Source organism: Cylas formicarius, unplaced genomic scaffold, assembly GCF_029955315.1.
Source record: "Cylas formicarius isolate icCylForm1 unplaced genomic scaffold, icCylForm1.1 PGA_scaffold_10__41_contigs__length_53128322, whole genome shotgun sequence".
NCBI lineage: Eukaryota > Metazoa > Arthropoda > Insecta > Coleoptera > Brentidae > Cylas > Cylas formicarius.
Genome location: NW_026844214.1, coordinates 7,683,977 through 7,703,336, shown reverse-complemented (window position 1 = coordinate 7,703,336; position 19,360 = coordinate 7,683,977). Strand labels below are relative to the sequence as shown.

Below are 19,360 nucleotides of genomic sequence, written 5' to 3'. Positions count from 1 at the left end.
TTTCCAAGAACAGAAAATGTTTCTGCAAATAACTGCATAAAATCAATCGAAATAACGTGTTAACTCTAATAGAGCTCTAATTCACATTTACAAACAATCATTTGGAAAATCTTGAACTTCTGTTCCTAACGGTAGCAATGGCATTCCTGAACAATCGCAAACAACATTCCAACGAGTTCGGATTTTGACAGCGGACAACGGCTCCTGGGGGGAATACGCAATGATTGGCATGTTTTCAAGGCACAATGATTGAAAAGTATTGCATTTTTCTTCCCGTTCGAGTTTAATTTCATTTCCAATTGTAAAATTTGTATGCAGGTTTGAGAAAAGGTTAAAGGTACCCATACAGCGTGTGTCGTTCGCAATGGGACGTTAATTACTTAAATATGCTACGGATGAAATAATAATATTCACTGACCGAATATCTTTTCCGGATTGATTCTATTGGAATTTGAAATTGGTGCGATAACAACACAAATGAGGTAATATTGTTCTGTAGTGAGTTTTTGATTTAAAATTCGGAAGAATAATAAATGGATTCTGTAGGATTTTTAAAACTCAAAGAACATATTTTTAACTTAAAAAGAAATCTCTATGAGTATTTTATTGAATTCACTGAATTTGAACTAACCAAAATTTGTGATATAAGATAAGATAAGACAAGAAATCTCTACGAGTATTTTATTGAATTGACTGAATTTGAACTAACCAAAAGTTGTGATATGCCAAAAAGATCTGGATCCGTGCATCGACAAACTGTCGAGAAAAATTCACTAGACTGATCGAGCCAATGATATATAATATTCCTGCTTTTTTATCTTGCATGTCTCGTACGGGTAAACACCTACAATTTAAAATATTAATTTTAAGGTTTTCACATAAAATATGCCTAGCCTTTGTTTGAACAGCATGAAGGTTATAATGCTGATTACAACTGGTATTGTAGAGAAAATATCTTTTTTAGGGTGAAACTCAAGAGTGAATTATTCTAGTACCCTTATTAATTTATCGAAACCGGTTACCGTCAGATTAAAGAATTTTCATTTCCCAACTATAAATTAGGGAAAGTTTTCTAGACCAAAATTCTTAAACTAAAAGGCAATTCACACATTTTTGTTATTAATTAAATCTTTTATTTTAGCCTCTCTCAAACTTGCAATATGTGACCGGTAATCTTTTCTAATTTAAGTGCTTGGTGCGTTATTTGCGAAATATTTGTCAATTTTGTTTTTCAAATACTTTTCCTCGTTTTTTGGTGAATATGAAGTAGATTACCTATTATAAAAAAAAACAGTAACTTTACTTACCTTATCAAACCTTGATCTTCACCAGTTATACTAATTCGTTGCGGTGATACGCGCATCCTACCTTATTAATATTGACGATAAATGAAACCAAACTATATCCTTTAGCAATATTATATTTAAAAAAATGTAGATACAGTTATGGTTATAAGTATATTATAAAGTACAGAAACAAATTAATAAACAATATAACAGTTCTGTATAAAATTTGCACCACGCGGTCTCAAGATGGGGATCCTGGTGAATAATTTGGACTTGTCGGCGTGTATGTCGGTGAAGTAGGAGAATATTTAGTGCTTTGAGGTGAATACTGAGGCGAAGTAGGAGAATAATTAGGAGAAGACGGTGAATATTTTGAACTACCAGGTGTGTGCTGTGGACTCGAGGGTGAATAATTGGGAGAAGTTGGTGAATATGTTGGCGAAGCTGGTGAATATTGTGGAGATGATGGGGAATAACTAGGCGACGCAGGAGAATACTTTGGTGATGCAGGAGAATAACTCGGGGATGTCGGTGAATATTGCGGAGACGATGGCGAATATGTAGGTGGAACTGGAGAATAACTTGGCGTCGCGGGAGTATAAATTGGGGATGAGGGTGCATAACTTGGAGACGTTGGTGAGTAGTTGGGAGATACGGGACTGTATGAAGGAGAGGTTGGCGAATAACTTGGAGACGTGGGACTGTATGAAGGAGACGTCGGAGAGTAACTCGGAGAAGTTGGACTGTATGACGGAGATGTTGGGGAATAGCTCGGGGAAGTGGGGCTGTATGATGGCGAGGTTGGAGAGTAACTCGGGCTAGTTGGCGAGTAGCTAGGGCTAGTTGGCGAATAACTAGGACTAGTTGGAGAGTAACTTGGGCTTGTGGGTGAGTAGCTGGGACTTGTTGGAGAATAACTTGGGCTCGTAGGTGAGTAGCTGGGACTTGTCGGGGAATAGCTTGGGCTTGTAGGGGAATAACTAGGGCTTGTGGGTGAATAGCTAGGGCTGGTGGGAGAATATCTCGGACTAGCTGGAGAATATGAAGGCGATGTTGGGGAGTAATGAGGACTAGTAGGTGAATATCCAGGACTACTAGGCCCATAACCAGGACTCGATGGAGCATAACCTGGTGAACTTGGAGAGTATACGGGCGATGTTGGCGTCATAGATGGAGATGTGGGATTAAATGCAGGGCTGGATGGAATGTAGCCAGGCGATTGTCCGAAAGTTGAAAGAGCTGGCGATTGAGGTGTCGGTGACCAGGCACCATATGCTGGAGACATTCCTGATGCATCGGACGCGGCTGATGGTGAGAATGATGGTCCTCCCGGAGTCATACCACTTCCTAGAAGATCTGGAAGAAAAGGAGTGGTTCAAGGGATGGTACCTCAGAATTATCAATTTAATAATAACTTACTGTGTGGGGACCAAGCGCTGGCATTCCCGACAAAAGGAGTTGCTCCAGTTGCCCACGGTGTCATTGCACCTGCTGGACTCATACTCGGAGTCGCAGCTGAGCTAAAGAACATTCCCGAAGTAACTTCGCCACCTTGAGCTTGTGGTATGGGTATGCCCATCTTGCACTTTTCTGCATCGAGGAGAAGATCAAAAGAACCGGTGCCCATCCGTGGAAGTTGTCCCATAATAATATTTTCAGACACTCCTCTCATTGGATCAACTTCTGCATGAGCAGCGGCGTCCATTAAAACATCGACAGTTTCTTCAAAGGAGCACCGCATAAGAGCTCCGGTATCTTGCCTATTGATGCCGTGACGAGTAATAGCCATGAGATGACCTTTTGCTGTCATTACGTCACAGAGTAAAGCCAAATGCCGGTAATTGACATAGAGACCATAGAATTGCAACACAGCATTCATTTCTTTTTCTACAGATTTTCGTACAGCCTCGATTCCTAATACCTGAAACATAAGTTTAGCGAAAAACAATTCCTTTAGCGTAAACGAACTCACCGAAAAAATTTCGCAAATATCATTTGACGCGGTCCTGACGGCGTCAACATCGCGTTCGGATAAAACCCTCATCATACTAGTGCCATCAGTTTCCAGCAGCCATTCGGCGATGGCTTTAAATTCGCCAGTTTCCGTAATAATGATCCTCTTTTTGGAATCGGTTTGAGGCAAATGCATGTACACTTTGGAGATCGCCTCGATCCCTTGCAGTGTCATGTCGCTCAACATATTCGACTCGATGCATCGCAAAAACATGTCGTCGTCCATTTTGTCGACATCTTCCTCGCCACCTTCGCCGAACTTTGTGTCTTCTCCGTTATTCATGATTCTAATTCTCAGCACCAATTTCTCTGCGTTGTCATCGTTGAAGATACAGTTCAGATCGTCGCCGAAGCCCGCGTTTATCTTTTCAGCTATTTGTTCCATGGTCAATTTCTTGTCGACCATCCGCTTCCTGTCCAATTCGATTCGCAACAGCCACGGCGAAATTCGGGACGGATCGAAGTCCGGCATTTCGTAGTACACATTTACAAAGTCTTGATCTTCCGGAATGACGGTATTCTGCGGATCTGGATCGTAATAAATGGCTGTATTCGCTGTCACTTTTCTCAACGTGGTGTGTTCCAATCTGCATAACACGTTTTTCGCTTTTTCAGCGTCCCTCGCGGCGGCGCCAGTCAAAAATACCGTCAACGAAGGAGCTTTAGGTTTTTTCGATACGTTTATGATTTCCTTTAGACGCGGCACGCCGAGGGTTACGTTTTTCGACGACACGCCGGCAAAATGGAAAGTGTTCAGTGTCATCTGGGTGGCAGGTTCGCCGAGCGATTGAGCGGCCAACGCGCCTACCATTTCGCCGGGATTCGCCTGAGCCTGCTGGAATCTAGTTTCGATTTCTCCGAGCAACCATTCGAACGCCTCAGACGTTAGCCTGTATTGTTCGGACACCAGCTTGGCGCAAAGTGTAGACCTAACCAAACACTGAAAGAGCAGCGTAGCGTTCTCGTTCGCCTGAATCGAGAGCCTATCGTCGCCAGCCACAATGACGCACTTCTTGAGCAGTTCTCTCACACCTTGAATTACACGCAGCGGCGACAAATCGGTCGTGGATTTTTTGTTGATGTGGAAAATTTTCTGCACGTTCCAAATCATTCTTTGCAAGTTGCACGGCAGTACGACGCTCGAGTCGCCACTCGGGAATATCTGCCTTAAAGCTTCGCGATCTTTCGCCAATTGTTCCCATTCTTTTTCCAGTTCCGCGATTACTTCGCCGCTACTCATGATTTCTTTTATGATGTCTTCGTTAAACACCTTTCTCAGATACCGTTCATTGGTCGGATCAAATCGAAATTTCTTCTCGAACGATTTGGTGGATAACTTCACAGTCGGTAGGGACTGAAATTCTACCATCTCGCCGCATAGTCCGTCTTCGCCGTAACGTAACTGAATGAGTTGGCCTACAGAGTTACGAACGGTCCCGTCGTAATTTACCATAACAGATTCCATAGCTTTTATCAAACGTCTTTGAATATATCCGGTTTCGGCGGTTTTGACGGCGGTATCGATAAGCCCTTCGCGACCTCCCATGGCGTGAAAATAAAATTCCGACGGCGTCAAACCTGCCAGGTACGAATTTTCGACGAACCCTTTGGATTCTGGACCGTAGTCGTCTTTTATGAAATGAGGCAAACTACGTTTTCGGAAACCGAACGGGATACGTTTCCCTTCTACGTTTTGTTGACCCACGCAGGCGATAACCTAGACAGTGAAAAGAAATAAATATAGTGAACGTAACTAATTAGAGGCCTCGTCTAACCTGCGAAATGTTAATATTAGAGCCCTTCGAACCCGACACTACCATAGCTTTTAAGTTGTTGTATTCCGTCAGAGATTTTTTAGCGGAGCCGCCCGTTTTATCTCTGGCGTCGTTTAAGATTCTGTTTACTTGATTCTCGAAGGTTTGTCTTAGAGTGTTTCCGGGGGTTGGTTCCAGCTCCATGTTATGAGCTTTCTGAATTACTTCTATTACATCTTCTTTTGCCTTCTTGATGGCTTTTTGAATTTCCAAATACGTCATCGGATCGGCGATGGTGTCACCGATACCGATACTGTGACCTACAACGAAGCAACCATTTGGGATCGTCAAGACTCATTTGCAACAAATTTGCACCCACCTTCTAATAGCAACCAATTATTGATGACGGTTTGGATATTTCCGTAAAATCGTCCACACACCTCGTGTCCCAGTTCTAAGAAGCAAATGTGCAGCAAGGAACCGGCAGAAGCTCCCAGCGATTTCTTGCACAATATGCCCATTACGAGTTCGCCATTTTCTACCATGACCTTCGTATCACCAGGCGAAATCCATTTGTAGGGTCCATCGTCTTCGTCGTCGGGATGCGTCGAATGTGTTCTGATCATGTTCACGTTTCCCGGAATAATCAACGAAAATAATTGCTTTCCGGTCCATAACGGTTTAGGTTTCAATATGGCGGGCCTAGGCACTCGACCATCCCAAATGGGAAGAAACATTAATAAGTTCATCATCTGCTCCTTTTCAATAAATACATCCCTCTTAGTCATTTTCCGGACAGCGCATAGGGTGTCCTGCACGATACCCATGACTGGTTTGTTACACTGAGGCGTGATGATCTGCCTTGGGGTTATGTGTAAATTTTCAAGCTCGGCTCTGGTTTCCATACTCTGAGCCACGTGAAGATTCATTTCGTCGCCATCAAAATCGGCATTGTACGGAGACGTGCAAGACAGATTCATGCGGAACGTCGACCACGGAAGAACCTTTACTCTGTGACCCATCATACTCATTTTATGTAGAGTCGGTTGACGGTTAAAAATTACCAAATCTCCATCGCGGATATGCCTCTCTACTCTAAAAGCAACGATCAAAGGGTGCAGGTTCGCTAATAGTACGAATGTATAGCTACTTGTATCCACATTGCAGATGTAAATCTGACGATTTGGGGTGGTATCTTAAATCGATCCTTTCGCCGTTATCTCGTATAATATATTTAGCGCCTGGATATTGAGAGTGGCCTCTCTGTACTAATTCTAACATTCTGAAATCATACAGACCGCTGTGCAAAAGGTAAGCGCAAGATTAAAACATACTTTTCGAAATTGAATGGCGTAACTATTTCCGGGAATGTTAAGTTCTGCGCGATACTTCTTGGAATTCCTACTTGGTCGATCCTTAAATTTGGATCTGGCGTAATGACAGTACGCGCGGAAAAATCCACACGTTTACCCATAAGATTACCTCTGATTCTGCCTTCTTTACCTTTGAGGCGCGCTTTTATTGATTTAAGCGGTTTTCCAGATTTTTGCATTGCCCTAAAATAATGGTCGAGACGTCCGATGATATATGTGTTTGTAATCACATATTCATTCATCGTTCATTCGTTCATCAGAGCAAATTGACTTGGAACAGCTGTCACTGTACGTACAGTCGCAGTAACAGTAAGCGGTACAAAAGCGTCTCAGTATTAACACTTCAAAACCTTGCGATCCTGGAGAAAACAGGTGGTAGATATGCTAAATATCACATTGAAGATGCTCAACAAAATTACTTATGCTAGAAATAGGAAGATCCCAAAAAAATGCCATTTAAAGCTTTGGGACAACCTGAAACATTTTTCAGACTTAAAAGATGAGGAATTTACTTTGGCTAAACCGACCTCTTCAGAGACCATGGTTAAATATCGCTCTAGTCAATTTGCTCAGTTTATAGACAACATTATTCAATTCTCTCACCACATACTGAACCTAGGACCTAGGAAAATACTAGTAGTAAAGTCTACAGAATATTTAAAAGTTGCCTGCATTATTTTAAAGAACGACAACTGTTTTTATAGCCCTAGATGTTTTTGTTGATGGTACAGGGGACGTTAAATATTATTGTTGAATGAAAAATCGCGTACGAGGTGGGTATTGTAATACAAATATGTATTTACAATTCGAGAGCAAAAAACATTGACAAGGATGATTAAAAAGAAATGTTTAATATTTCACATTTCCGTTTTACGCTAATTTGGAGCAGTGCAACAACAATTTGTACACTTTTGGATGCGCTGGGTATCTAAATGCACAAACCGATCGACGAGAAATAAAATCCACTGCTTCTCAACTGCAGCGGAAGGAGGGGGGTAATCGCGGGCGTGGCCTCGAGTGCGGCAACTTATTAATATATCATTCTGTAAACTTTGCTAGCGGTAGCTGTGTTAAATCCACTTTCGAAAATTGTGTACCTTGGCATCCCGGGCATATCATTATCGACGAGCGTAGCGACGTGAAATTGTAACATTTTAACGTTCTCAGCTAAAATATGCGTTGCCGCCCCAGACGCTTCATTTTTTTCCAGTTCTGCATTTATCTTTACGATATCTGCAAGTTTGTGGGTCAAGTCGTCCTGATTTCTTGCCGAACCATTCATAACAACGGCCGGCCTTACGGGAAGGGGTGGGACCGGGAGAACTGTGGCAATCATCCAATCGGGACGGGCGTATTTTGGGTCCATTCCAAGAACGAAACATTCCTCGTCTGAACAAATAAATAACAGAAAAGGGTAAATTGTATCCATACTTCAGCTGCAAGTTATTTCGTGTCAATTGACTTGGAAACATTTGCCCTAACTGGGACGATTGCATTTACATTTTCACCAAGTCTGGTTTGAGAAACGGGACGGCTATGTTCTCGAGCTGATTTCCGAACGAAAAAGTCATCAGCAATGCATTTAAGTATAACTTTTTCAAACTTTATAACAAATAAACTTTAAAGCTAAAAATCTTATTTATCTGCTCCCAAGGGATATGTACAGGACATAACTTCCAAGTTAGCGACACTTTTAAAGAAAGTCATAAGCATCCGGAAAGTTTGTTGAAGATTGACATCGACAGAGAGGTATATCGAAATGCCAGGCACGTGAAAGTAAAGTTTTTGGATTATTCGGCATTAAAATCGGTATTACATGCTTCCAGTTTTATCCTTGCGTTTTATACAGTACTTTCTCACATTTCAACTCTCTTCACGGAACATTTTCTCATTCGCAAAACTCTAGTTCTGCTTGCGTTAAGGCAAATGACTTTTTATTCGAAACATTCGTTACTAGATATATAATTGAATTAATAGCTTTACACTCGGAAATGATGGATGATGATGCACAAAAGAGGACAAACAAACATTGGATGAAAAACGAAATTGCCTGAGATTAGTCTGTAAAATTTGCCTTTATTTTTGGGGTTTACCAAGTTATTACAATAAATGGCTATTTTGAAAAGTTATGAAGGGAGAACTCGAAAGTAGCGAACCGGTATCAGAAAAAATTGGTACTGAAAATGCCGACAACTACAAACTATTTACAACGATCTATTACACCCAACAATAGAATATTCAAAAGTTTTAATGTACTCTGTTAAAATAGAGGATCCTACGGGATGATCAAATAAAAACTCGCCTTAGCCCTCGTCTCGCAACTTTCATGACAACAGCAAAAAAATTCGGCATTCATACCAAAAATCAGAACACGCTGCTAGGTGTTCTTTGCAAGGAAGTATTTCATATGCTTGGAGTTCTCCAAACGATATACCATTTTTACAACTTTTGATGGTTTTGACTTCGGAATGAGTTCACGACCCGCCCGCTGTAAAGCAGAAGGGACTATTCTTTTCAACACATGTACCACAAGCCAGGGCCCTATTTAAGATGGTAGCCGACAAAAACTGTGCTGTGCTGCATTTTAAGAGTAGGGAAATTTTCTTTGATTAAACTGTTATATTAACTCATATTAGTCCAGTCTCTACTTGAGGTAGCTCGATTTCAATTTGAATTTGCCTATTTGGTAGGTTGATCTCCTATATTAAACAGCTTAGACAGAAAAGCATTAGAAAGCTTAAACTGATTTCCAATATGAGATAATGACTCTTAAAATATTTTCCTAGGAAAGCAATACAAAATCGTATGTAGATAATTTGCCCAGTTTGCTATTACCTGTAGTATGTTGTCAGTTTTATGAAACCGTGTTTTATTAGTAAGACGGTTGGTATATGAGGGATATCAGAGAAATATTGTTTTAACAATTATAAACTGTATATGAAGGGTTGCGTAGTGTTGCCAAGAGACTTTGCGTGCGTTTGTACCAAGAATTGGTTTTATTTTTATTTTTTACAACGCCATCAGAGACAATTTTGATGGAATCAAGAAGAATTTCCGGGTGGAGGACAAGATATGCAGCAGGTAATGTTCGTTGGGTGTGTCAGTTTCGAGGGGTAAACGAATTATCATACGGACTCTGAAGGTGGTTGGGTACATAACGCTTTGTTGCTTTCTGCAAAGTCATTCAAAATTTTTTGCTTAAAAATTCCTATTGGAAGTACTTTCGACGGAAACGTTTGATAAGAAGTAGCATTTGTATGGAAGAAGTATCGAATTACAGATCTGAAACATCATTGCGGAATTGCGAATATATTTATTGAGGGTTACAAAGAGAAACCCAAGCGAGGTAGGCCTCGTAGTTTACCAAAGTTAAGTATCGGATTATGTCGTAAAAACGGTATATCGTTTGGAGAACTCAACCTGTGAACCTTGTAGGCACATTCTACCTGCAGAGGTGATAAATAAAGCATTGGGTTACTCCGTCAACAGTTTTCGCGATGTACCGTTTGTTAACAATGACGAGGTCCTATTAATTCCACAGCATGCAATTCTAATTCAGTCTCCTGCAGATGCCGATGATTCAAAATACATTTTTGCATTGTGCCTTCAAACAACTAAAATTAAAACCATTCGCATGCAGACTTTTCTTTAGTATTTTGATTATGACGTTTATTTTTGCTTGAACCTGAATCATACCCGCTAAAACTGTTTTTGTAATCGAAAATTCTACATCGACATAACATAAAGTTTTATAATTACATACACTATTATAATTTTTTCAGAGCGCCAGACCGAAAATAATGGACTTTTAATTCGATAAATTAATAAATCATTCGTGTGTTCAACTAAAACGGACAAAAAACGCATTAAACCCGACGCCACAAAATATTATCCGACAATACGTTCCGTTGAGTGAATACGTATATAACATCCACAATTTCCAGTTTAATAAATTTTCTGCAATATTTTTTTGTTACGCAAAAATGACGACGAGAACAAAACGAATTAAAAATATATATATTGGGCGTTACGTCGCCATCGCATCGTTCTGAGAACTAAATGGAGTAGATATTTGTATTGGGATTCCCCGAATTGCTAAGTATACACATATAATTATTAAACAATGATAGATAAAACTCTACAATTGTTATTTTAAATATTCTGATTGAATTTGATTTAGAAATGTTTATGGAAAAAGTGTTGAATGTCAAGAGCATAGAAATAATTTACAAAATAGTTTCGATCTAGACTCTAAACCAGTACTTCCCATACTTTTTTCTTATAGACTACTTCCAAAATTTAGCTTGTTCCTGGACCACTTGGTCTTGATATATTGAGTTATCTATCAACAGAACAGCAAATTTAACTTCGATTTTAAGCTACAAATCGCCAAGTATGCATAACAGTTACGGCTACGAACACACGGAATGTGCAAATTAGCGATATATTTGGTACGGAGCATTTATCAATGCAAAATCTAAGTCGCGGATCTTTGGTTTCGACACGACAACATTTTCCGAAAACGCGATTTTTGTAAAAAAATAATAATAAAACTGCTGTATTATGCAAGGACACTTGGTTATTGAAAAATGCAATATTGTACAAATATACACGCAGTTAGTTTCTTCTTCTTTAAAAAAACCGCATCGTAGCAACCACAGATTGAAAATCTAAATAAACTTGAACATCCGTAACACAACATTTGTTACAATTTATAAAGGAAACTCTCTAAACATCATTAATTAATCTGTGCATGAATCGCTTCACCATCTTAATATTTATAAAGAGGTTTCCCCTATTTCTACCTAAATTTCATGCAAATTCATTTTTCCTCGCTCGAAGCAAAGGAGACAAAAATATCACGTAACGTCGGACCTTCAAAAGTTTTTTCATTTTTATTTGACCGGGACACCCATAAAACTTTAGATTTTGCTGAATTATTACAAGGGCGATAAAACCGCTTATTTCTCCAAGATCTTCCCGAAGCTTTTTAATAGCCCCATAAAAGGGTTATTCCTACGAGGCACAAAAGATACTAAAGGAACAAAGTCAAATTATCAAATTTTTCTTAACAAAAATATTACCCGGCAAACGCGACTTCTAGAATTAACAAAAATATATTCTTTTTGTAGGGACGGTTGCCGTATATATTGTGATGAACTTAGTAACAATGTGGTACACCCTGCTTTTAATTGGTACTGTTTTAAAATAGCAATTTTTGACGTGTTGCATAATCTAGGTACTATTTAAAATCTTTTTTTTTAATGTTTTTTAAAAATTAATCAACTGAATTTTATAATTGATAATTAAAATTATTATGTAAAAAATATAAGCGAAACCATCAATAATTGTATAAACATGTATAGGGTTATTTATTTGTTTGATCATACAATTCTGGGACACCCAATATATTATTTTTCAAAAAAATTTATAACCTCGATTTAACCACCCTGTTTCTTAATTCTTAACGTTATTTGTTAACTCACATTTATGACTTTTTGAGGTTTATTTCGAAGGTTCTGACTGATAAGGTCCTATTAAAATAAAACCGATTCCACCTTAGCCTCGTTTCCCGCAAATATAGTTTCAAAACACCCGGCAAAATTGCCACTGCTTACCTGTAATATGCTTAAAAATTTCCCACACCCTCTCTGCTGTCAGCGGCACCTTTTTCTCTTGCGAATCCTCATTAACATGTTTCCATTCGGCTGTCAGATCCAGACCGCTACGTCTTATGCTGGGCTGATAACGGCCGCAACCGCCGTGACTCTGTTTTTTGTTGGGATCGGGTTGTTCGCCTTCTTTTCTGCCCAAATCCATTTCATCGCCGCCTTCGCAAATATTTTTGCCTTTGCACAGATCATAAACAAAAGCTAAGCGACGTCGAGGCTGTCCTTTGGTTTTCATTACTATTTCGCGGATCTTTGGATTGCACTGGAAAGTGGCGACAATAAATAATATGCCCCGCTCGGAAAATAAAATCCAAAGAAAACCGTTCCCTTTTTAACTTTTATCGTCGGGTTGCGGCGGCATATTGGAATGAATGAACACAATTATGTGAATAGCATTGCGCGATGAATGTTGAATTTATTGCCCATTTTTACTTGATATCTCAATCAAAACAATATGCAACCCTGCCAATATTAGTTATATTTGACACATTTTCAGTTGGAAATATTTCAAGACTTGTAGGATCTAATAGCGATGTTTTTACCTACGCTGTTTGATCCCTAGAAATTAGTGAATATTTACATGAGACTCCGTATAGAACTTTTTAACGGCGTTTTAATGGGGGTTCAAACAAGAGTTCCAGTGATTTTTCTCATTTAAGAGAATAGATGGTGAATATAGCGAATGGTGTCACAAAATATAAAATTGCGAAAAGCGTTCCCAAACTCTACGCCATTCTTTGTTTTAAACGGTACATGTGTACTCAATATATATTTTGAAGGTCCTTTTTGAGAAAGAGCTTTTTTTTTCAGAAAGAATTTTGGAAGGAAATATTGAAAATATTTTGCCATTCTCCATAAGGTTTTGAATACGCTTGCTTAATACTGAAATTTAATTTACGTATATAAAATTACTATTAATGTAAGCTGTTCATTTGCAATTTGAAAACTTATGGGGATGCAATTACGCTTCGGGCAACCTTTGGTAAAACAAAAGCAAAGAAAAACAAAGAAAATTAATGATATTTTTAATATAATTAAAATAATAGCTTCTTCTTGCCAGAATTGACTGTACGAATTATCTAAATAACAATACCTCATTTAAATGACTTCCAGCAGATAAATCGATCTAAACTGGAACGAGCCTAATATTGAAGCAAACGTACCTGCTCATTGTTAAATGTCTCCCATATTTGATGGTTTTACGGAGCATATCCGTTACTGATTGAGCGGCGGTTTTCGTGACCCAATTCTAATTTTTCATTAACTGAAAGATGACGCAAACAGAAATGTCATCTTGAATTGTTAGACCCAGGGTTATTTTGGAAAATTTGCATTTTTAGACACCCCGTGTAGCGTAAACTTTATCGAAAAGAAAACTGTTCTGGATAGGGTCTTTTACGCGGTGGCATTGTCAGTTTTTTCTGAAACTCACAAGTTTTTATATCTCAACTAAATTTGGGTTTTTTTTTGAACACGTTGTACGTCTTTTAATAACTTTATTAGGATATTATTAGCTTTTCAAAAATACATAATCCATATTTTAAATTTTAAATAGAAAGCATGTATCACTAATTTTTTTTTCTGAGTTGGCTTAGCACGAGCCAAAACAGAAATAGGAGACAGAAATTAAAATAATAATTATCAAATGTAAAGACTCTTTGACAACTAACGTATATTAGGAAAACGAACACCTTCTTTCATGGTTACTTATAAGAAAAAATTAAGATAAACGCTTGGAATTAATATAATAATATAATAAATATAATTAATAAAACTATCGAAAGACCTACAAGGTGCTTTATATTAAAAAAAAAAAAACAAACGTTTAGTTTATATATGAAAACTTTCAGAAGAAAAATGACTACGCAACTGAATTCTACCAAGAAAAAGCTATCCACATCACATCCACATTTTAAATTACAATTACAATGTATCTGAAAATCCAATATAACTATGATATTTCTGTTTGTACCACCTTTCATTTCATTAAAAAAGCGGTTTTTGGTGACGGAAGTCTCAGCAAGGAAGACGGGTATCTTCAAACCATAAAAAATGAGACATTCTGTACATCATATTCAGGTGTATTGCAAGCTTGTTTTTATGAAAAATTTATTTAAAACTTTAGAAAAGATTTAAACATTTTAAATTATATCAATTTTTAAGCGCTTTTTTGGGAGCTTCTATTTTTATTTATACGAAGTTAGAATACTATAAATTTTATTTGTAACAAATAATTGGTAGATCATCAAATAATATATATATATATATATATATATATATATATATATATATATATATATATATATATATATATATATATATATATATATATATATATATATATATATATATATATATATATATATATATATATATATATATATATATATATAGCTAAGGCTCAATAGCTATGGGAGAGTCACAATAGAATCTTTGAGCCGACAGGTTACTTGCTAACTTCGCAATCTGTATCTTAAATTGACAATGACAAGAACCTTCATTACTACCCGTCTTTTTCTATTGTAAAATTTGCCTCACTTTCCTATCACGACGGACGCATTTTAGTTTTTCATCGAGTTCACCAGCTTGGAGACAAGTAATTTTGAACACTCTCTCCCACTCAGATTTAAAAAGAAGTAACTTGAATAAAACTTGAACTTGAAATATAAATCCAGTTTTAAAATCAGTTCGATATTTTTATAATGCTCATATAAAACATAAGCGCTGAGTTCATTAACACAGTATTAAGACATTGCTTGCAGAGTAAAAAACAATTAATGCCCAAAATCCGATGAAAATTCGAAAGCTTACACCTCGTGGAAGCAAGAATTTCTTGAGATAAATATGCATCAAGCTGCGATAAACTTCCCTTTTAAAAACCACATATGAATTATGCAAAAGAGAATTTCCTATAAGAGATCGATCTCGGCTGTTCTGCATTAATTCATATCGGGAGCTCATTCGCCAGAAATGCGGGTGATGGGAAAAACAGGTCGATAATTGGCTCGAGTCGACCTCTCAAGATAGTTTAACCATTAAACTAGAATCAGCTAAGAAGTCATTAATCCAGATTAATTGTCCAGAATGATTCGGGAGAAAATTTTATGCGGAAACCCCGTTGTGAAAAAGATTTCCTTATAGGAAAGATTATCGAAAAACGTTTGATTTTGAAATATGCGCCAAAAAGTTTTTGTTGACATCAGAACATATTTGCCGTCTGAACGTGATCAATTTTATAACGACATGTTTTCCAAGTTTTCTTTTTCGCCAAGATGGATTTTACGGAGAACCGATAATAAAACGTAAACACGAAGCATCGCGGTTTGACGCTATGAACATAAACATTATATTAACATAATTTTCATCGTCCTACGTTAACGATTCATTTATTAGGGCAGCATTTCAGGTGTTCCGCACTCCACTCGAAGGGAAATAATCCTGAAACCGAAGCTAATATCAATTCGAACTGCAAACTAGTAACTAGTAGTTAACTGTAAAGGGCACATTTACATGGATTTTGAACCAAATCTAGTAAAACAATGATATTGCCTTTCTCTAGTTCAATGCCACATGTGTGCCAAATTTCTTATAAGTATACATGAAGTGGCTGAAGACAAGCAGAACATTTATTAGAGCGCAAAAGTTAAGGAAGATTGCACTATAATTTTTCACGTTCAGTTTAGCCAAATTTGCGTCTAAACATCCGACGGTATTGTTTACAAAAAAAAATTTTTTTTTTAGTGTAATGGACAAATGAAACATAACCAATTATTATCAAACGTTTCAATAATTGACTAGCTAGACTATATAAAGTTCAATATTGGTTTTTTATAGCTCTCCCGTACCTTTTTATCTTTTAAATATTGATTGAAAAAATACCATGCATACCATACCAAATGCATCGAATATTATTACCTGCTAGGACTGATACACGAAACATGGAGGTAATTTGAAGTCGCCTTTTCCTTTGACAAAATATAGGTTAAGCAGTATCCTCGGCTGACTGACCAAACCCGATTTCAGGTTAAACTAGTTTATCCTAAGGCCAAATCAGTTTATAAGAAACGAGGAAAGGAGCAAATTCTAACCAAAAATGACAAAAAGTAGTTTTTCCTAAGCAAACAGGGTTTATCTTACACGAAAATGAAATACTATGACAGATTTAGTTGACTTTGATTAGTACATCCTTTCCTTCTAATAGTTTGGCCTAGGATAGACTAGGCGTAACCAAAATTTTATCATTTCTAGTTTCCATCACACATATGCAGTTTGTCAATTATACAGAAACAGACCGGAACACCAACAAAAGAAACGCGAAGTCTGTAAGTTTTACGACAAATATATGGTCGGAAGATTGGAGCCAGCCAATCACCATTAACATTTCCCGTTTTTTTCATATTTAAACTACATTTTGTCGGGTCATAAAAAGGCGTTTTTCGTCTTCTTAATGGCTCAACCATAATATTTATTATAACAGGGCCGAGGGACAAATCACGATCCAAAATTGGTACACCAGATTTCACAGATTTCACCGGATTCAATAAAGATTTCACAGATTTCTAAATAATTTTCCAGATTTTGACAAATAATTTTGTGTGTTATGTGGAAAATTTTTGAGTTTCCGTCATATTTAAAACAAAATTTAGTGAAAATTATATATAAAAAATGCATTTAAAACCATTTTTTAAAAATATTAATATATATTTTTTTCAATTAAAATCAAATAAAAAAAAAGAAAACATTTATTATGACTTTCTCTTATGCCCTATTTCTTATAACTATAAAAATGCCATGAATCCAACAAACAAATAATTGTTTATCGAAAACGTTAGTCAAAAAAAAATCCAAACGAAACATCACCAATATAGTTCGTTTAATTTTATAATATTTATACGCCACACCTTAGACCCAATCTACAAATATCGTAAAAATAGTTAATTATTTATGTTGGAATATTTTTAGATTAAATTGTTTATTATTTAATTCAAACATTTTTTTTAATTAAATTATTTTATTTTAATTATATAAAGGAAAGTGCTCAATCCAGAAAATTTTCACATATAACAAGGATTACACAAATTTCACAGAAATAGAATACCAAAGTTAACGCGTGATTTACCCCTCGGAGAGGGCGGAGGAATTCCATATAATTAGGTATAGTAAGAGCCCATACCTACAAGATTATCACCAGGAATATCAAAAAACAACAATTCTGTTTTATTTCCTTTATTAGCTCAGCCGAGTCCTAAATGTTGCCCGAATTTTGTAAAACTTACCGGATTGACCAGCAATTTGCTGCAGTAAAAGCACACACATCGCAAAATCTTGATAGTTTTTGTAATGTAACCTATGTGGAATACTGGTTTCGCTAGTTCTATGTGGCCGAAATGTCCTGGACAATCTGTCATGTTACCGGCGCAAGTTTGACATCTTGACTGCCGATCGACGACCCCTTGCCGAGGGTCCATCAGACCCCCCAATTTGGGGCGGCCCGCTTCCATGGTCTCTGGATAGCGGATACCGCCTTCCGTGACTGACATACGTCTCTGCAATTAATTAAAGTTGTAAATTTGACAAGTAAATTTTGACCTTATTGGATAATTTTAACGATTTTTCTCTTATAATCGAACTTCATGAATATAGGAACTTTTTTAAAAGCGATTGTTGCAAAAAATTATTAGCGACACTGTGATTTTTTATTAAAACCCAAACTTTTTTTTTTCTTTCTGAACAATAATATTCCAGTAGCTCAAAAATTGGCGTATTTCCTTTTCACACCAGCTATGAGCAAACATAGCAGATAAAATTTGTATTTTTGAATTTTAACGGTTACGAATTTAATTACTTTAATTAAATAATTTATTTACAGTTTACTAGTCGTTAAAATCGAAAAAAAATCGCCAACGATGGAATATAAATAACATAAAATATAATATATGTACTATAAAAAATATACGTCTTAAACGTATGCGGTATACATCAGTCTAAAATTATTAGAAGCCACGTACCATTTTCTTTATAACAAAAGAAAATATTTTCTAGATTTTTTACTGTTAATTGCAGCAAAGTAAATTGCGAAATTAGCAAAAATTGCGCTAGTGGTTATGTACCTATTTAATCGATAAATAATAGTGACTCATAACTCACATATCCAAACACTGTTCAAAAAGTTGAAATTGGAAGACCTTCAATAATATTAACATTTTGAGAAACTACCCGACCATCCTAGTTCACTAAAAAACTGTCTATTCACATTCGTAAATTCGTAAACAATGTCATGTTATTAGTTTATCTTTAAATGTATTTAAATATGTATCGTTGTGTTACAAAATAAGAATTACTAGAAAGGGCATTAGTGACCAACAATTAGGTATAGGGAAATGACAAGTATAAGAAAGATATAGAATTTTTCTGTTGGCTTATTAATTAAATGAAATTTAAATATTATTGTTCGCTTTTGCACTTTTTTAAGTAGTATCAAGAAACCTACTCCATATTTTGGTAACTGTGGATCGTCGCGGTAGGTATGTACCTAACCTAAAAGTTATCTGTCAAAGATTGTTTTTCCGACGCCAGATGGCTACATATTAACTAAACTTAAATAATTAAACTTCTGGACTTTTGATTTCTTATACATTTTTATTTTATTTATAAACTTACACGCACTCCGGCAAACTTATTAACGAATTAGTACGAGATATGGCAACCTGGCCTGTAGGCCGTGCGATTTCCACACAACGGAATAATTCTCCAAAGCAAATTATTGTTTTTCAACTTACGATTTCATCGGGGCTCAAAATTCCAAATTGAACCCTTTTAACATTCCTGAGGGGTGCTTTACTGTCTGCGGTAAACATTTTTTACTATTTTTGAAACGTAAATCGCATAAAAACACTGCACTTTTCCGGCACCAACTCGTTAAACGACACGTTATAGCGTACACTACAGCAAACAGCCGTCAGTCCGTGAATAAGACCGAACGCAAGGCTCCTCCATGTTGAATGGCTTGCGACAGAGTCGGACTAAGCGATGCAACGACAGTGACCATAGACTAAATGTTGCTATAGTTTGGACTAACTAAATTTTTAGTGCATTGACTTTTCTTGTGTTAAATTTCAAATAGAAAGACTTAAGACTGGAAATTTTGTTGATCTAATATATGTAGAAACCTATACACACATTTGTTCTGTATTTGACGTTATTTTATCTTCTAGTGTTTTTTCTAAAATGCAAGGGTTTCTTCATCTCAATTTCAGTGTGCA

General features: G+C 36.7%; 2 protein-coding genes across 3 annotated transcripts in view; one reads left to right on the top strand and one right to left on the bottom strand.

Moving 5' to 3' along the window:
* LOC132699489 (limbic system-associated membrane protein-like) overlaps positions 1-19,360 on the top strand; it is a 410,528-nt gene that overhangs the window by 13,958 nt on the left and 377,210 nt on the right. The window lies entirely within an intron of this gene.
* On the bottom strand, positions 1,403-19,083 carry LOC132708433 (DNA-directed RNA polymerase II subunit RPB1-like). Its single transcript, XM_060680789.1, has 11 exons — positions 18,878-19,083; positions 17,375-17,644; positions 12,045-12,360; positions 7,524-7,815; positions 6,388-6,609; positions 6,204-6,335; positions 5,433-6,148; positions 5,075-5,373; positions 3,259-5,016; positions 2,706-3,207; positions 1,403-2,642 (listed from the first exon to the last, which is right to left on the bottom strand). Exons 1-11 carry the CDS (start codon positions 18,953-18,955, stop codon positions 1,528-1,530), a joined length of 5,700 nt encoding a protein of 1,899 aa, XP_060536772.1. The 5' UTR covers positions 18,956-19,083; the 3' UTR covers positions 1,403-1,527.